At 37.2% G+C, this 20,641-nt stretch overlaps 1 protein-coding gene across 3 annotated transcripts in view; it reads right to left on the bottom strand.

Annotated features, from left to right (window-relative positions):
• The window catches only part of CTDSPL (CTD small phosphatase like), an 86,354-nt gene that overhangs the window by 12,600 nt on the left and 53,113 nt on the right, over positions 1–20,641 (bottom strand). The window contains exons 3-6 of one of the 3 annotated variants that reach the window (XM_075044453.1): positions 16,951–16,983; positions 13,397–13,450; positions 10,170–10,271; positions 5,056–5,112 (exon numbers count right to left, since the gene is read on the bottom strand). In XM_075044453.1, coding sequence (XP_074900554.1) covers positions 5,056–5,112; positions 10,170–10,271; positions 13,397–13,450; positions 16,951–16,983 — 246 coding nt within the window. The remainder of the gene's footprint in view (positions 1–5,055; positions 5,113–10,169; positions 10,272–13,396; positions 13,451–16,950; positions 16,984–20,641) is intronic. The other 2 variants (XM_075044463.1, XM_075044471.1) reach the window with 2 other exon arrangements.

Here is a 20,641-nt window from a genome sequence, read left to right as displayed (position 1 = left end):
GGCTTGCGGACAGGAGTGGGCTTATAAAAGCAAGTATTTGCAATATGTGCTCTTTTGGCAATTCATAGGTCTCCTAATACTGCAACTAGTCAGTATTAGCTGTAAGTACACAGTGTTTTAAGTTGTATTGTCTCCCTTCTGCAGTTTAGATCTCCTGATCCACCACAGAGCACCCTCAACCTCCTCTACTTGAGTTGCTCTTGCTGTTTTACCTTAAATCTTACCTACTGGGCTCTGGCCAACAGATTTGCTTCTCACGTTAAATGCTTTCTTAATAATAAATGTGATCTCTTAGGATGAGGTCTCACCATATTTTCCCCTTAATTCTCCCCCTCTCTAAAAAGCCCAAACTCCTTCACCTGTTTTTGTGGGTGGTGGTTTTTTTTCTTCTTTTTTTTAAACAACACTTTTTTTTTGGAGAACAACAGATCTTAATACACTGGATGGTTATTCTCCTTAAGTTTTTTTGAGAAGTCCTACTTAGATCCTGGAAGCAACTGCAAGTGCACTGGTATCCTGGGCTACAAAATCTCTTTGGCTTACTTCACATAAAAAGCTTTCTTCAGCTGACAGTGCAGCTCTTTTCTCCTCTTCCTCCTCATTTGGAATTTTTTCCCCCTTACTTTGTTAGTGGCTGGACTTGAATCTCAATGCTGCATGGTTATTTGTGGCTTGGCTTTTTCCTCTGTTGCCTGATGTCTTCAGTTTAAGTCTCTAGACTGACTGGCTCCTGGCATTTTTCTGAGATTTATATACAGTCTTCAGGGCATTAGAAAAAAACCCAAACCCTCCAGTTTTTCTTTATTGTATGCTTGCTAATTTCTTACTTATCACAGTAAGATTTTAGAGCAATATAGTCTTTTTTTTTTTAAAAAATGAACCCTACTTTTAAAATGCTATGGCACAAATCAGGCACTAGACATGTTTTCACAGGATTCTGTACTTAGAGCTGCTAATGGCAGAACCCAAGTAATTATCTTTAATTGTTTTCAAGCATTTGGTATTTCCACACACATTTTCTATACCTCAAAGCAGTCTTAACCTAAAAAGACTCAGTATTTGTAAACCAAAAGAGAAACCCAGCTCAATTTTAATCAATTAAATAGGACACAAAGAATTGCCTTTCAAAATGAGCTTTACAATAACGAAATCTTCAAGGAATGACAAATAAATCTGCCCATGACAACTCAAACTCCTGTAATCTCCTGTTTTGTGGACTGGGTGCATCTTCTTAACAGCGAGCAGAAAATAACATGTGTCCTCAAGCCTCCGTCTTTCTGGTTCACACAGTTGTGGTTGCCTCCCAGTGCAAGTAACCAAGAATAGGCCAGCTAGAATGGATACAGCCTATCCTGGATTACTTGAACCAGGCCACAGCCTTCTGTAAGAAAATCAGTGAATTTTGTCCTTTATAGCAAGGAACTTTATTACTCGAACAGCGTTCTCCCCCACCAATAACAATCATTTTGTACACTGCATTCAAAGTATACATGAAAAACATTTCTTTAGCTTTCAACAACTAAAAATAAGCAATTGTTCATTGAATTAAAAAGCCCCCACAAAACACTTAAAACCCCCTAGTTTTACTCACTTAAGCAAATCACACTCAAGAATGAAATTCCAATTAACACCAAATCAAACTTCCTGGCAGCCTTCTTCACTCTTTGACACCGACAGCAATGCACAAAGGCACTGCAAGTCTATTTGGATAAAAGACAAAGGACCACCACACTCTAAAAATCTTCACTTATTGGGGATTAAAACTATATTTAACACATGGTTTCTAATCTGGGGGTTGCGATTGCTCTGCATTTGTTAAATGGGAAGCACACTCCAAAACAGTGGACATGTTCTTGCAGAAGTTACGTCAAGGGTACCAAACAGGTTGAACATCTTTCTCCAGCCACTACTTTCACCCTCAAAAAGCTTCCTCTAAAAAGCACTCTCAGTTGCAACACATTTCCCTGGACTTCCCACAGTTTCTCACTTATAATTTGGTAGAGTAGGGGACCAGCTCTGATTTCCTTTTATTCAGAGAATGAGAGCAAAATGAGAGAACTGGCCAGAAGAGTGTCAGCTTGCATCAGAACTGCCCTTTTGTATCTGTGCCATCATTCCCAACACAAAGCGTGGGATTCATCTCCTGTAACTTTAGCTGCCCTGTAGACAGGCACAGTCTCTGCAGGCATTGAAAGACCCATAACAGAAAGAGAGGTACCTGCACACATGAGTTATTTCCTTGTAAAATAAAATGACGAATCCTTTCTAAAGACAAGGTAAATTAAGCTAGAAAAAGAAAGATGGGAGAGGGTCAAGGGATGTTCAGAAAAAGCTGTTTTTTAATCTAAGGAAGCTGGTTTATCCAAGCACCCTTTAAGATGATGATTTGAGTTGTCCTCCCTATAGAAGAACAAGAGTCTTTCTGATCTTTGGATTATAAATGACATAAGGGAAAATGCAACTTCCCAAACTAAAGACAGCCTTATTTGAATACCTCTGCTGCAGAACAAAAAAATCACATTTACCATGAACAAAACTTGTTAGATAAGTCGGTTTTCAAACATACAGCAACTGATTTTGCCACAATTTGTATTTTTGGCATATGAGATCTGAAGTATCTTGTATAATTTCAAATTTCTTTCTGAATGGGCACTTCTGAAATAGCGTTCTCCATTTGTTTTCCATGGGGCTCTGTCTAAGGCACAGTTCAAGTACAAAAAGAACTTGAACAGACAAACTCCTGCTTGATAAGATATCATGCTTACGGGTAAAGCAGGTAGGGATACGCACTATGGACAGTATGGTTCCACAACATTTCACGTATCCTGTGATATTTTAAACGGGTGGAAGTATTTCCCAATGCCAATGATTAATCTTGGAGCATATAAACTGCTTAAGAAAATGGACAAACATTATACAGATGACGAATTTTGACAGATAACAAAAATTGTTGTTATTGGTTTGTTTATGCTCTAAGTGAATAAAAAATTACAGGTGTGAAGTGGGAACTGGTTGTCAAAGCTCTACAGTCTGTGTTAATGCACATCGGACTAAGCCAGAACATCCACTTTCGTCCTTAAGATTATCACAGTTTACAAATAAATAAATAAATAAATAAATAAATATTGCTGGATGACAGTACATTACTTTGCCTGCAGAGGTATTACAAACACAGGAATCCAAGACTTTGCCTATTCTGCATACCATATAAATTACCTTTATTTCAAGGATCACAAATTCCTTACAATTAACTTCATTTCTACCACGTAGATGGGACTGAGATATTTACCTATTTTAGAGATTAAGAACTTGAAATACAAAGGGATTAAGCAATTTCCTTGAAAATTATTGAGGAAGTCTCCAGCAAACCACAGAGACTAACTTCATTTGACCTTCTCTGTCAAAAGCATCCTTCCTCCTGTTCATGTTTAGGGTATGGACAAATCCACTCCCTTTGACCAGTTAGTTTTGTTTTTCTTTTTCCCATATGCAGTCACCTTGAGTGCCTAACTGCATCGCGTTTCGTGAAGAATCTGAGAGTTTGCAGCAAGGAACGGAAAAGCAACAGGCTTTGAAGTGCTTCAGTGTAAAGCCCAGTCTTTTATTGGGTTTTGTTTCAAAATGTAAATATATAATCTTGACAAGCTAAGTGATCACAATCCTAAGCCACTCAAAATTGTTAGGTAACCTATTTTATTCCTTTTCAAAAGTATTCTAGAAAGTTTTATGAGAGAAAATGTCTACGTTACAGCAACAAACACAACTAAAGCTCACATCAAATGAGGACCAAAAATACCACAATAAAAACCTCCCGAAGCATCACTTACTTATGTGATGAGCATTCAGCTCTGGTGAACATTAGAGGTTTAAATACCCTAGATACTGAATTTTTCTACATAAAACAGCACAGTATAAAAACTGTCAAAGCAACTATCACTTTAAAACACATTTAAGTCCATTGACTGATATTTAGTAATTATTTTAAGAGTAACAAGTACATGGATGGTTTTCATAACAGGAAATCTAACAGAACTATGAACTAACTTTATGATATATCAATTCTTCCAAGATCAAAATATGAATGTGTTTGCCCAAGTAAAAATAATCCATATAAAAGACAACATTTCAAAAATTGAAGTATTTAAAATCTCCATTAAATCTTATCCAGGGAAGATTTGCAACTCAGTAACTGCATTGTCTTTAACCTACAACATGCAACAGAAGATGTTTCAAACAATTTGCAAGATTCATATATCAGAAAGGCTCAACTTCACATTAACCAGTATAACCTGTCTCCAGCAAGAACTTTAATGCCTGTCTGAAGAGGAAAATTTACGACACTGTAATTTATTTCATTCAATGTTTTCAGAAATGACTACTGATTAAAGACACCAAGCTAAAATACATGAAGGGGACTGATTTTCAAATTATGGGTATTTTGCATTTACTGAAAACCATTTCACAGAGTCTTCACTGAAGTTCTTAAAGAATAAGACATAAATTAGTCTCCTTGCAATTTTGTCCAGACCTTTTGAAGATGCTGAAGTGTATTAAAAGGTCCTATTGGAGGAACTTAAACTACTTGCAGGAAGAAAAGGGGACAGAACTTAAACACAGATTGTCACAAAACCTGAAGAAATGTTCTTCCTTAATACTTTTATAAAGCTTTGTCCATACAAACTACCAACAGACATTAAAGCCAACTTATGTCCGGTTTGTCTGTGGAGGGAATAAGAAATGCAGTATTCAAGTAGTTTTTTCTGGGCCTAGGAATGTTTGAAAACATTTTAAAATTGACAGAGTCAAGTACTGAAGTCCTGAGAGAGATATTCTGGAGAACTGAAAAAGTTAAAATTGAGACTTAGTAGTTAGAAACTGCATACCTGATCCAACAGGGATGCCTGTCTGGATGATATATTCTAGAGTACACAGCTCTTGTATTTTGCAAAAGGACAGGTTATTGAATGGAAAGCAGCAAATAGACAAAGATAATGCTCTGGGACACTGAGGACATTTCCACTACTAGAACAACGCTAAAGGAACAACAGTACTTACCTGATGTATGGTTCCATCAATTTCAACAGGAACGATGAAATCAGCATTGCTAATTGGCTAGAAAGAATGACAAGGATATAAATCAACATTAAAAATATGATTATTAGAGGAAATATTTCAGAGGCATAAAAGAGAAGAGTACTTACTTCTCAGGAACAAATTAATAAGCATTATTGACTATACAGATCCACTCTGCGTATGCACCCTTTACACATGCAAGTCAGAAGCCTTACACAGCTCTATTCACCAGATACTGCACCTCCCTCTTCTCTCATGTTTTTAAGCTTCATACAATGTAATAGGCTTTACTGCTTGAATAACCCTCACTACCACTGAGTGTGTTTAACAGGGAAAATATCTATTTAGGTAATGCTTTCATCAGGTCTGTGTGGATGATGACAAAGAAATTCAGCCACGTGCTTCACATGTTCTACTCTGGGTCATCAATTAGTAATTAATGAAAAATAAAGACAGTGGTAAAAGTAATACCTAAGATTTATATTTGAATCAGGAGCTGTACAAGCTGCAACAAGACTTAAGTCATATAGTTAAATGATTCACAAGAGGTGATACCTTAAGATCATGCTATACCAATCAAATTAATCATGTAAAACTGCATTGAAATTCAAAAGGGAAGAGCAGGCATACTCTGTCCAAGTCCTTGAATCCATTTTTCTAGTCTGTTGAATACAACTTATTTCTTAAGACTTATTGTAAAAAACTGTTGGTCAAGTAAAATTACTTTGGAAAGCAGGAAAGTGTCCCTGTAGACAGTTTAAGAGTACGTAGTCTAATCTTGGCTAGGCAATAGTGGTAGTTGGGGAACACGCTGCTAACAGTGTTTACTAGTTCAAACAGACATCAAACTTGGCAGAATCCTTTGGCACAGCTCATGCACTACGTCCATGATAAAAAAAAAAAAAATAAAAAAAAATCACGTAAACATGCCTGGCTGAAGTTTGTAACTCATTCCATTATCTGCAGCTTGGAAATGGCTGGGACACAGAGCTGCCAAATACAGTTTTAACACAACTGATTAACAGACAGCATGCTTCATGGATAACAGCCTAAAACAAAGGCTGGGAGTAGTCTGGCTGGTAACTGGTATGGCATTACTAAGCTAAGGCTGGAAAACATCTTCACTTAGCTCTACTAGACTTGTACAGACTTTCCCATCTGGTTTTCTGGATCAGCCAATAGACTGATCTCAAGTACCACCAAGGAGGTGCCCCTGAAGAATCTGCAAGACTAGAAACAGTCTTCAAACCCATTTGGGGGGGCAAGGGGTTGCCAAGAAAGCAGAGAAGCAGCCTAGGTAAAGAGACTGAGAAGCAGATCACAAACTGGTGAGCCTAAACGGGTGCTCTGTGAAAAACGGTAGGAGAAAAGAATCCTGCAGTATTAACTTGATAGCATCACTTCGATCCCATTCCCTGGAAAAATGAGATTCTAATTCCACTGTCAAATGACCATAAGAATTTATATGGAGGGCAACACCCTCCCTCTGTAGCAAAATTAATACGGAAGATGGTTTGATCCGACAGCGGCAAGTGCTGTGTCAGAGGGCAAATGAGAAGCTACACTGACTCTGACCAACCGGTATTGACAACCAAACCTCCAGAGCAGCTGATGCTGGAAAACATCCTGTTGATGACCACTGTGCTAGTATGAGCTAAAGAATTCCTCAGATACCTGCAGATACAATCTAGACTTTTTTTTTTTAGCCGACATCAAGCAATTTACAAGATATATCCTCCTTTCTGCTCCTCAGAAAGACAGAGGAGAGGGTCCCATCTGTTATCTGCATGAAGCCCCTCAGAAAGAGAAGATACTCTGCAGCATCTCTAATAGCCACAGAACAGGTACACAAAAACATTCTGAAGCTTCACCTTAAAAGAATCCCAAATGAACTGTCAGTAAGACTCAGCCACCAGTTTTCAAGTGGGTGCCAGCTCCCTGCATTCTTTGAAGAGACTTGCACGCACTTGAAGAATTTATATATGCATGACTCCCTTAAGCAAGATAAATAGTCTGTAGCAGCAGAAAAAGAATAGGTCATTTCAAGCTGCTAAGGTTTTGAAGCCCACTGATAAAACTACAGCTATTACTAAACTTTCTTAACAGGAGCAACACCAACCAGATGTCAGAGAAAACCACATTCTGTTTAGACAACTTCATTTTTGCTAACAAATAAAGCTCACCATTTGTGACTTTGTAACACTAACCAAACTACTCTGAACTACATATTTGCTTCCCCCACTTACACTTTAGGTACTACGTAGCTTTCTTGTTGGCACAAGAGATAAGGAAGAGAGCATGGACTGGGGTTCTGTGCTTCATCATGATGGGAAGACAGGAGAGAAGTCTGCAACAATTTGCTGGATACAGGTTTCTAGGGTTGCACACGTGAAACACGTACGCGCCTTGAGTGGGAACCACAGAGACAGAGCGTGAAAGAAGACAATGTATTTCCACTGAAAATCTTTACTTCAGTTAGAACTGCTTCTATTTAATAAAAAGCTTCAGAGTTTTAAATGTTCTAAAAGTGCTTCACAGCCAGTTTTGAATATGACTACATTCTAGACTTGCATGTGGTTTAATTCATTTTATACAAAACCATGTTTACATCTCCTTGATTTAATAATTTAAGATTTTTGCTTCTATTATTGTTTTATGATGGGAATGATAACTATAATGTCTATCTGTTCCTTTTTTACTCTTGCCAAAGCACCCCAAATTTTATTCCTTTAATATGCACTTAACATGAAAGACTAGTACCTCCTTAAAGCTCCACAAATATGCAGGGGCATAAAAAGACAAGAATTACCCTCCTTCAGATGTTGCTCCTTTCATAAAAGAACACTTTAAATACTTTGCCTTTCTGGTTGTGTTAAAAAAAATTATCTGCATTTGAAATATGAAGCCTATTTCATAACAGAATTATGAATTCTAAAGTATCATGTGTTTTAAATAAAGCCTTTTGTACTAAAAATCACAAATTTATGTATGCTTTTACAGCTTTTAAGTGGGGACCTGCCTGGGCAGAGCAGACATGTTTTAGTGAAAAAAAACCCCAAACAACCAAACCCCCAAAAACCCCAGCTAAAAGAAACTGCAGAAGTAACTTGATTATTCAGGCAGAGCAGCGCATAGAGGTGTTAAACCCCCTGCTCTTATGGAAATCCATTGTTATTTCTGATGACCGCAACGCGTTTACTTCAGCTGAAGTATTTCCCTTTGTGAAACAAAATCCAAACAGTACCCCTGGACAGTGCCAGCCACTGAACAACTAAAGCCATTTCCTCCAACACTTGGTTTTCTCTTACCACATCACAGGGCTTCACATTAAGATAATGCCATCATAGCCATAAGACTCTAATACTGCAGAAACTCTAAACTTTTCCTAACACTATTTACTTCACACAAAAAAGGACCAGTTTTCTTTTCCTATCAGAAAACGTTATTCAGTGTTCATATTAAGTTAAGTAGAATAGTCTTTTGATTTTTCTTAAATATCTGTTTAACATCATTTAAATACCCATTAAATATCATTTGCATAAGTGGGATAATTAAAATGAGCCCACTAAGAAAGCACTCTGCAATAAAGGCAAACCTCAGTCCTACAAGAAAGGATTTATACTATGGCATACAATAAACTTGTATTTCTTTAAAATAGTTTAAAAAAAACCCAAACCAAACACCTAAATTGAATCTCATTTTGTTTCAAAAACCAGACAAATCACAGTACAAAGTTACCCACAACATTCAGAAAGCAAACTTTCATTTTTACATTTCAGGTAACACTAAGCCTAATACTTCATTATTTTTATGTAAACGAAGACTTTTAAATTCAGCTTTCCCTTCCTATTTTTGACTTTCATTTAATTAGGAAGGCATGGTCCCTCCTGTCCCAATCCAGCTGTGTTTCTAATCTCCCTCAAAAATTCTCAAGCACAAGTTCAGTCTGGGTAAAGAAGACAAGGATCTGGCACTGACGTTAAGAGGTTCCTGTATGCCACCACAAATTGTTATATACCATTAGGCACAATAAAGACAGAGAAGAATCTCAGTTTCAGTTTGAGGCACAGGAATATTTGTTCTAGTATCTCCATATAAGGTCTTCTTTAAGTCAACAAAGACAGGCTGTTGCCAAATTCTAACCACAACATGAATTATGGTTTGCATATTTAAATGCTGGCAGCTAAATACTGCAGGATTAAAATGTTGAGTTTATGCTAGCAGTGAAAAATGGAGTGCAACCAAAACTAGAAGACTATAAAGTTGATGGTAACTCTAGTTTGCTACTAGTAAGGAAACTTACTATTGATTCTTATAAATTCTCCAATCCAAGTATAAAACTAGCAGATGCTTTATCATGTCTGACATTTGCTAATCAGAAATGCTACCAGTACTCGGAGCCAATTTAGGTTATTTGTATTTCTGAATTCTCCTATTCTAACTTTAGCTCTACTTAAACAATAGAAAAATACCACTACTTCCACCACATGCTGAAATCTGAAGGGTTATAAAAGTTGCTTCTAGAAGATGACTGACTCATCAGCGACAGCTAAATGCTATTTGCTTTCCTGTTGTGAAAGCTAAATACTTAAAAACACTTAACTGTGATTGGGACAGCAGTCTCACATGGAAAGCAATTTTCTCAGCCACAGAGCACAGGAATCACTGGTGCCCAAAGTCTACTGGTTTAAGGTACGTCTACCTAGCATAAAGCTGTGCTGAGTTTTCTGTTCCCCTAGTCTAACTATGGCATCATTTAAACATCAAAAATGAAACCATATTTTCAGAGCAAAAAGTTTTATACCTGTTAAAATACAGGTCCTTGTTGGAATAGTTACCATTTAAAGCCATGAAGTCAATACTATTCCAGGTCTTGCTGCAGTCAGTATGACTTTCTCAGAATCAAAAAAATAGCAACGTCTATGTTACTCCCCTTACAGCTAAATTAGGACAAATAATCATAGGAGTAACAACGAGAACTACCAGGCATCCTGGGAGAGCCAGTAAGGCTAGTTAATGTGTTAAAAGGCTTAACATTTCCTGTAACATTCACTGACAGATTCAAGTTGCAAGAGATTGCTTTTGAATTTACTTACCTTAAATGAACTGTGCACTAAAGTTTCATCTAAATCAATGACCACACACTTCTTCCCATAGTCTGATGCTGTCAGTTCTGGCAGGAGGTATTTAGCTGGTGGCTAAAAACAAAAAGAAAAGAGGAAGACAACAAAAAAAAGTAAAACCTCTATTGAAGGGGCACTCTTCTGCCAACATTACTATTCTAGTAATTACTGGGAACTGAAATACATGACTTGAAGTTGAATGTTTTTCTGGGCTCATTGCAAGTACATGTATGGAAATTAATGGCTCATGCAATACCCATACAGACTTTTCTTCTCTTTTTGTTTTTTTTCTTTTCTTATTTTTAAATGAGAGACTTGTTTGGAATGATCTCCAAAGCATTGGAAATGGAAATGGTAAAACACCACCACTAGCTAAAAAACAATAGAGAAAAATAGAACATTTGATACAATGATTTCTTTTTCCAGTGGCCCTCCTCCTAATGCCTCGGTTTTAGTTGCTGCTGTTATCCTATTTATAGTCAATGCCACTTCCAGCTATATCACACCAATGGACCTTTACACCAATTGCTATTTCTGTTTGCTGTGAAAGATGCTAAAGTGGAGAAATCAATCCTGAAGGAAGACAGCATTACTAACTTTATCTTCCAGGACATGTCTCCACTCTCATTTTTACCACTTGTGAGGGTGCTGACCAAGAGCTTTCATGTGGATTACATTCCCAATCAAGGTATTAAAATTGCAGTATAAAACCTAAACTAGGCTCTTCTACAGTACAGTGCCCTTACTAAAAAATGGTACCAATTGCATGAATTGACAATTTTTCTGAAAGCAATGTAGACAGTCACACAGACTTCCGATGGCTCATTCCCCACTTTAATATCCCAATTTGCAATACAACTATGTTACTTTAGACTTCGGTACTGGATACTTCTGAAATAACAGAAATGGGGAAGAACGCTTCCATTTGGTGCTGAAACACTGGGTTTTTTTGATGAAGGAAAAGGACTACCTTTATAGAAAAATATCAACAGGGACAAGCTCAAGACTGAGAGGAAATTAAATTAATTAAGAATTGGATACAGAACTCTAACTTCATTCTTTTGCTATCTTTTTATCTGTTCAGACAATGTTGCTTTGGTAAGGATGCACCTATTATGCTTTTTGTTCTTTTCGATAGTTTTTTGTAGAAGTGCTTGCAGAGATCTGAGGCCATCCCTTTGCAGACAGTGGGAGACAAACAGATGAGTCAGACACCCTCTGAACATCCTACAGCAGCAAGTACAGATTATTAACCACTGATGGGTTTCAGACGTCGTGTTAAGTTAATAGATACTGGCCAATGATGCCTAGTAAGTTCCTGTTTAAATGAACTACCTAACAAATGAGATTCTGGACTTAAACAAAAGTGTCTTTAGCTAAAGTATAAATTACTGGGGGATTTTTAGGAGTGCTCACTGAAATTGATTTGGTGCCTTACAATTAACATCAACAACAGTTTCTTCAGCTACCAAAATGGAGGCTGCCTTGCTTACAAGCCACTTGTCTCAACGCATTTTCTCTCAGCACACATCTAACAATGACCTTCAAGAAAAAACAACTTCTGCTTAATGCCTGTAAAGTACCCATCCATCACAGTAGCCTAGCGAGGCTGAAATTTATAGGACACCCTTTCTAGGTGATAGACAGTCCCATATATACATTACTTCAATAACTGCTTGAGCTCTACCTCTGCTCATTTGCAACTACGACCAGATCTAAAGAATTTCGGTTTCTCACTCCTATTTCAAAATCCAAAAGGTATGTAGGCACCCCACCTCAATTTTTCTTAGTAAGAAGGATCCAGACTTGCAACTTGAACACTTTCAACCTAAACAGACTAAAAGCTTATTGAAAGAAAAATCAAACCCATTTGAAGACAATAATCTTCAGAACCCATGTTCTGATGCTGATTTCTTGTCTTTGAAAACTAGAAAAAGGTAGGAACATCCCAAGAAACCTTAAGCATACTGGTTTTTTTTAAAGAATAGTTTCATTCATTTTTGCACTCTTAAAGACTGTTAGTATTTAGTTTGAATATTTGACTAAGTTAATCTGCACAAAGAGTTCAAAGCCAGCAATTTCTTCTGCCATGTGAATTCTTTTTCAAACTGAAAATGTCTATATAAATGGAAAATATATGGAAATAGATATTCTTTCATATAAAAATATGCATATGAAAAATATGAGCACTGCCTTATCACAGATATCTTTGGTTTTTATCTGGAAACTAGTATGCCTGTCATCCAGAAAGGGACGGACATACACCAAGAACTACAAAATGTGAGAACCTTGAACTCAGTTTCTCTCCCTTTTCAGTATTGCCTTAGGAGATCATGTGTAATTATTGATCTAACTTTATCTACCAAGACTACACCTCAAGGTTTTTCCTGGGAAAAGTCTCCCACTAGGGCACACCAACCTTCCTACAAGCTTTCAGCTTCTTGAATTCAATCTGATCCTGTTTTCAAAGACACCTGGTCAACAGTTTGCACATTTGAAGATCAGAAGAAATAAATTTCGTATTTCAAAACCTGTATCTCTGTTGCCCTCAACTTTGAAAACACATTTGGCACCTGATAATCTAACAGGGATAAAGAAACTATTCTGAAGCTGAAGGCACTACAAGTTGCGAGACTGCTAAATGTCTGGTGTAGGACTTTGGAGCAAGGATGACATTTTTGAGGCTTTAGGAACTTAAAGGATTTGTATGCAGGGCATCAGTCCGTTCGTTTTGCTGTTCAAGCTTTCTGATCTAAAGCAACTTCCACGTGCCAAGAGCAGCAAAGCTTTTAGGCAGAAACAAGCATTACTCAATGTTGTATTTTAATTTCCTCGCTAATGGAGACATATCCAAGAAGAGTTCCAATTACCAGATTTCCATCATAGTTAATAGCGAATAGTTATGGATCTTTGATAATTTTTTTTAAAACATAGTAGCTTTAAAGTTATCTAAGATGATTAAGAGTACTTAATTGTGGCTAACAGCAACTCATATTTACTATGTAATACACTCCAAAAGACTGCAGACTTCCACAGAACTCAGCAGAAAAATAACATGTGGTATCTCAGTACTGTAAGTCCTAGCTTGGTCTTCAATTCCAACAAGACATAAATTGTACACAAGTTAAAGCTTTTAAACTAGTCACTGTTTGGGATTTATGCATTCCAGCTAGGTCTCATGGCTGATCAGCTTAACAGACCTTGTAGTGAAACGACTGCTGCACTGCTTCAGTCCCGTGGAAATAGTATATTCCCTAAGAAAAAAAAAAAAAAAGGGGGTGGTGGTGGCAAGAAAACAGGACTTTTGGTTGAAGCATAAACAGCTGGTCAACATAAACCTTTCAGAAATTTACTGTATAAAACAATCATAACTTTTCTTCCCTGTAGGCCCGTATTTCCCACAGAGACAAGTATCAGAATTAATAAGCCCTCTCTTTGTATACTGGAAATGTTGTCTAGCCTAAGTGCAGCACATTAATTTGGTGTTCATTTTCCCTTCAATTCACACTTTTGGTTGCACTCTACATAGCTAACAGCTTCTCCCAGCAGTTATGCACCAAAATACTCTAATAGAAGATAAATTATTCCCACTTAAAACACAGCTGCCAAAAAGTGCTAGCTCCTGTTATGAAACAGGCAGTTCACAAAATTTATTCTAGAAAAAGTTGTAATAAGAAGTTGTCTAAATGTAGGTAAGGACATGTGAAAAAACAGTATCCCAGTGCTAAGATTTAACTTCTGCAGGGATTCTGAGGACTAATTTTGGTACCATTCCTTTATACTGTGATTTTAAATTGAACAAAACAAATGGACACTCCAACTCATTTAAGAAAGTGCATGAGTATGGCTTTGTTTTTTCCATCTACCTTTTTGTTCAAAAGAATGAAAATAGGTGCTGAAGTTGCTATGGGTCTACTTTGATTTCTCTACCATACTCCTTTCCAAACAAAGCTGAGAAAAACCCATGAAAGCACAGGCATCCTGAGCTATACTTAATATATTTTTAAGTCAGGTCTATCACAATGTGTCAGCTGCTACTGTTTTGTCTGAATTTGTTTGTGTTTATTTCAGCCCTAAAAATAAATCATTTTGCAGCATTAGGGAAAAAAGAATCAATTAAACTGCTGTTTAATCTATGCCTTATCTGGAAACAGTTTCAGAATACAAGATACAAACAGGATAAAGTTCATCTTTAAAAAAAAAAACCAAAGTCACACTGTTTCTATTTTCTGAAAAACTGAACTTGAAGCTGGCATGTTTCTTGCTTAGCAATTATCTCTATCAATAACCAAGTGAAAATTCATATTAATTCAAGTCTTTAAATTAAGTGCAATTAATGCAGGAAAAATCTGATTGAGCAGAAGATATACTTCACTGATTTGCACATCAATATGTACATAAAGCATCTGCACATATGTACATAAAGCAATGGAAGTTTTCAAACAGGTGACCTCAGCAGACTGCCAGATTTTATACATGCATAATAAAGCTCCCGCAAACCTAATATTTTGACTGGAGGCTTCAACTTGGAAGTTTAGTGAGCAGGGAGTGGGCCGTACTCTTTTCAGAATCACTATGGAATTCTCTAAACACTTGAAGTAGTTATATTTGCAATGAGCCCTATAAAAAGTTAATGTGCAACTTAATTGTGACCAAGCTCACTCTGTTTCTGTTCAGAAGATTCTTCTCCTGGCATGTATAATACATACAGTTGGAACAGCCTATTTCTCATCCATGACCCTTAGTGGGTCTTAATCACACCATTAAGGACAGGTGTCCTCCAGCACTCAGGACAGAAAGCCCTTGTAAGATTGGCAAAGAGGACCAGGAGCTTTAATTTTAGGCATTTTTCTAATATAATGTTGCATCTTCGTTCCTACCACTTTATCCATAGGCAGCTCACTTCTGTCTTTATTTAGACTATTACGTACTAATGCTTGCTGGCTTCTGTTCGACAGCCAGAAGCACTCTGATACTCAGATAGTAAATGTCACACAACTGCCTGCGGGCAACGGTTGCTTGACAACACTTGCATGTCCTGCTGGAAGAAGGCATCGGATGGCACTGGAGAAGAGAAATGAGTGTGTTTAAAGTCACCTGCTCACTGAGAACTCTACATCATGACTGCAGAGATAAGTTAATTTTACTGCCTTATAAAAGTGCTGGGAATATAGGTCAGCAAAATTACAGTTGAGCTATGGAGAAAACAAACAAACAAACAAAAAAACCCCACGCCCTTCTTTATTCATTCATTTTCCTACCGCTACCCAAATCTAACAGAGCACTGCTTTAACATTGCAAGGACAGTGTTCTAGCAAAGTATCTCATTTCATGTTTGTACCTGACAAAGCTGTACTCATTTGTCATTTCAAAATTTTGTTCTGTTTGAATTCTTATTTCATTAATAGCTACACTAACTCTCAGGCAAAATTTTATTACAGGTCAGAGCACAGTCAGAACATGTTTTACACTAAAATAACTATTAGTAGAGTAACTACAGTGACCAAACAGAATCTGGCAGGTATGTAAAAGGAAAAGGAATTTAGAAATCAGTATTTTTATAAATCCGAAGTTTTCTATTCCCACACTTGCATATACAAATTACATGCATGTACATGTGTGTGTATACATACATACACACATGCACGCAAATATATATGCATGAGCCAAATTAGAAGTAATTTCATATCAGAAATAATAGGTAAGCAATAAAAAGTAATTACTAACAGTTCTTAAATCCAAGAAAAAGTGGTGAAGAGGGGAAGGGATCCGCATGGTTATAGCAATCTCCTGACACTACTGCACTGAAGCATGGACAGGGTTCTTACAGGACGTGTCTTGTAATGTTGGACTACATGAGAAGGAAGGGAAAGAGGAAAAAAAATGGTATCTTGGGGAATATTCAGGTCTTTAGGGGCTACCAAATATCTCAGGAAAGAGGGCTGTGTCAGTAACTGCACACAACAGCACTGCTACTTCCTGGAAAACTTTGCAATAATATAGTATTAGAAACAGCAAAGGACCTCAAAAAATGTACTTCCAGCTTTAAAAAGCCTAAGTCTTCATCCACATAAAAAACAAGTAGAAAAAGAACAGCTTTTTGACCAAAAAAGGTTAAACTTAATTAAATGAAAAGCTTCAGTTTGAAGAATTTTTTTTTCCCCTTCCTTTTATTTAGTTTTGGAAAATAATTCAGATGTCAAATGGCATTCCAAGTTTAATCCAGGGAAGATAAGCAGAAATATTGAGGCCCATAAAACAGCGGCTGATACTGAGCACATCATCTCGAACAAGTGCAGTAATGCAGCTGTGGTCAGTGTACTCTTTGTTTTCCTAAAGTAGCCTGTTTCAAAGAAATTATGCAGTTTCTAACTCTTATTTGCAACTGGAATATAGGGAAAAATTAGAGGAAAAGGTTTTTGTAACTGTGTTTCACATAGTGATGGTAAGTCACCTTTTATCTCTAAGTAACTTCAACTTTCAGACTACTTCACGCATTTTCAAACTGATAAAAATTCAAAAACTAATTTATCTGAGATGCAAGATCAAAAGCATATAAAACCGAAACTCTACTTTTAGTCCCTGTACAACACGTGCAGTTCAATTCATCTCTTGAGTATACAACAGTACAGACAGAACGTAAAATCCTTTTGTTAACATGCAACACAAACCAGACCTGTTAGACTGCAACATAAGATGAATCAAAGCAAAAGTTATGAAAATTATTAAAAGAAAAAGGGATAAAAATACATACACTTGGTATAGGCATGACCTGCATCTGGTCACCCTGGGGAAAAAGAAAAAAAATCACTGTAAGGGTAATGGCTTTTAAGGGTAGAACAAAGGTCTGAAGCAGTAAATGTAGCACTCAAACATTTTAAACCAAAAGTTCAAAGTATTCAAGAAACCAGGGTAAAAAAAATAAAAACAGGATCTTGCATTTTAGTCACTGAAATGACTGGTTAGTGTATCGGCATTTATGATTTTTAGGAGGCTGGACTGGTAAAACCCATGCTATGATTAATAAGAGATGATAATAAGAAAGTACATGTATTTACTGTAACTTTTTCAGCTTTAAGACCTACTAATGGGTATATTTGTCTATTTTCACTGCAGCGACAAGAGGCTCAGCCAGACCTTGGTAGCAGGGCAGAAGCCCACTCCTTGAAGTTGACTTCACTTGAAACAAGTGTCTCAGAAAAAACAGCTTTTTCACTTAGGCAACAGTAAAATGTCCAAGAAGGACACGATGATGATAAACTAATCCAAGGAATCCCACTTTCTTCACCCAGAAAGAGGCAACAGTATCAGTGCTTTTCCCATGGTCTCACTTTCGTATTGTACTTGGGAAAAGGCAAGACAGTCTTGGCCAACTTGACCTTTTCTTTTCATGCTGGGACCTGACATATGGAGACAAAGACACTTCCATTTACAGCTTCCAAATGGAGAAAGCGTGGTCACAGAGTCACCAACTCAAATATGTAAGAGTTTTTTGGGAAGTAGGAACTGTATTTTCTAATCTTTCTAATATATCAAAAACAAGTATTTTTTTCCTGGTGGGCACAGCACATAAAAAAAAGGAAGCTCACCCTTCTAGGACAGATGTTGCTTAGGTAGATGATTTTATTCTTTAATTACTTGGACAACACAGGCTGTGACTACCAGCAGACTGATTATCTATTGAAAGAGCTGTTGTCAACATTAGAACATCCTCTTCCAGCTTAAAAAGTCTTGTGCTCACTTGTTTTGGAGTCTAACATAACATTGACACATCACTGACAAATAAAATTAATTCAGTATTATTTTTAAAATCCTCTTTTTTATTGCTATAACAGCAGAACTTTTTACTGAGGTTTGACCAAAATCCAGAGAAGCTGATGAAGCAGCTAGAGAGCAGCAACTACTATGAACTATCAAGAAGTTTGCTTTATTAAAAAGTACCTGATTTCTATAAAAACAAACACACACAAAACCTGGTAAGATCCAAACCCCAAATTTTCGTCAAGGTAATGGCAAAAAGAAAAGAAAAAAAAGTATAATTCAGCACATTAAGGTCCTGTTAGTGGAACATCATCTGAAGTTCACGGGCATTTGAGAAAGGACTGTATCTGAGTAGGTGCCAGCTGGGTTAGCTGACCTGTGATCAAACTGTTATCAAGGATATGGCTAGGCAAGGAGAGCACAGATTGTGAACCTGTGTTTTGCTTTGTTTTTAAAGGCTTTTTTTGCCTTCACTGGTAGAGAGAATAAAATACAACCGCAGCTCCTCTTCTGTCAACAGACAAGAACAGTGTATGAGAGGTAGAGACATATCCACAGTTACGGTACAAGATCTCGTGGACACAAATATAGCTGTGTATCACATCAGGTTTTCCCACAGACTTCAAGAGGCACTCACCGTGGTGTAACTTCCTTTTTATTTTAGCAATCTCTTGAATAAAGAGCTGCACCCCACGGTATTACTGTTAAGCCTGACTTGCATGGGAATCCAGAATCTAAGTTGCTGAAGGACTTGCATTACTGTTTGCTTTGTTTTTCTTGCAGAATTTCTTAAATCAAAAAAACAAGAAAAACAAGCAAATTTCCTAAGAGGAACCCTAAAAGTACCTATGCAAAAATCAAAATGGTAATGATAACAACTGGAAAAAAAAGCAGAAAGATAAAATACAAGAGTCTGCTGGTAAAGCATAAGTGTTCATGAACAGGCAAATGCTTTTTAAAAACAAGCCTGCCATGGGAAACTTTTTGAAAGTGTCCTGTCTCATTTCCTGAAGCCTTGGAACAGGAAGGGAAATAGGTCATAATGGTATCGTTTGAAATAGATGACAGATGACTGCATTTGTTGAAGTCTTTCCATGAGCTCCTGATGCTGGTAATAGGACAAAGCTATTCCTAGAATGCCAAAATTTCCCCCTTGTATCACTTAGATAAACCAGGAACTGATTTGTGCAACCACTGAAATCAGGATTTTTTCATGGGACAATACATACAGCTGAAATGATAAATCCTACCTTTTCCCTTAGCTATGTAATTTTAGTTTGAGAGACACAACATTTTCAGTACTGCGTCCGTTCATCAATGCTGTCTGTCTGCAGTCACGTACGGGATCAATGAGCACCAAGTTACAGGCCACACTATTTAGCTTTTTTGAGAACAGTCTGTATTCAAAGATAAGGAGCTGTTTCATTTTAAAGAATAACCCCTTTAGAGAAGAAGCTGATCAAAAGAACAGATTTATCACATTTGTTTCTTTAACACAAAGCTTATACTAGACCATGATAGGTTCTTTACAATATTTTACAAAAACAATAATATAGTTACTATTTGACTCTTCATTGACTTGGAATATTGAGCTTTGTCTCTTAATATAGAAGACTTTTGGGGTCAGAATGAGTAGGCAGAGAGAGCAGAATCAAACATAGCTATGCAGAGGGGGTTCTTGTTTTCTAAACAGACCTGCCATACCACATGCTGATGGTGACCAACAGAACCAAACACTAAAAATTTTCTTGCTCTGATCGGCAAAGGTGAAGCAGGAGAAAGAGTACTATAATTTACAATAATCTCAATTATCTTCCTCCACATTGAAGAGTGTGACTGGTTTCCATGTCTGTTTGGAAAGCATGCCGTTAATAGTCTCCCCATCAAAGACTCCATGCTCATGCTGCTCCTCTAGGTCTCTTGTATGAAGAAATTACTACTTTTGACCTCAAGAACGTGCTCCCTACAAGCTGTTTTTCTCACTCTGGTGAACCATATTCATAGGGCATAGAGAAGATCCTTCTTCCTGCACTGTTATAAACAGAGATCCCTGAAGCAGACAAGAGTGTTGGAGACATGACAATAGGTCATCCAAACAGCTTTCCAGCATCACCTTGGAGATGACATTGTGCAGCAAAAAGCAGCAGGGAGAAGGAGACCTGTTGTAGTGATTAGGATGGGTGAGGTGGAAATTCAAGGACTTGACCTTTCTGGCTTCATTCCTGTTACAGGGAAGGCAGTGGGGACAGCTGCTGCCTCCAGAATAAACCCTCTTCTAACTCTGTCTTCTTCCCTGCTGAGTGTGGATCAAGACCTTCTCCTCTAATCCAAGAAGTATAAAAAACCTTTTCCTCATTCATGCTTCATCTTGTTGAACACAAGCCATCTGCCCTATTTGGATCTAACTGTGAAACAAAAGCAAAGATGACTCTAGTGGAAGTGGGTTGTAAGTGAAATGGCCAAGTGCCAATAGTGTCAGAGCTCTCTCACCCACCACGACTGAAAGCAAAGGGAAGAAAGAGCTAGTTTGCATCTAAGCTTTTCTCACCTTCCTCGAAGCCTGCAGATGAAATCTGTATCTGCAAACACTTCAAAACTCTGGTAACAAACTTACCCAGAAAAAAAAAAAAAAAACAACAAAAACAAACTTACACCCAGAAGCACACCCAGAAAATACACAAAAT

Source organism: Buteo buteo, chromosome 2 (assembly GCF_964188355.1).
Source record: "Buteo buteo chromosome 2, bButBut1.hap1.1, whole genome shotgun sequence".
Classification (NCBI taxonomy): Eukaryota; Metazoa; Chordata; class Aves; order Accipitriformes; family Accipitridae; genus Buteo; species Buteo buteo.
Note: the sequence above shows the minus strand (reverse complement) of the source record. Positions and strands in the feature narration are given on the sequence as shown.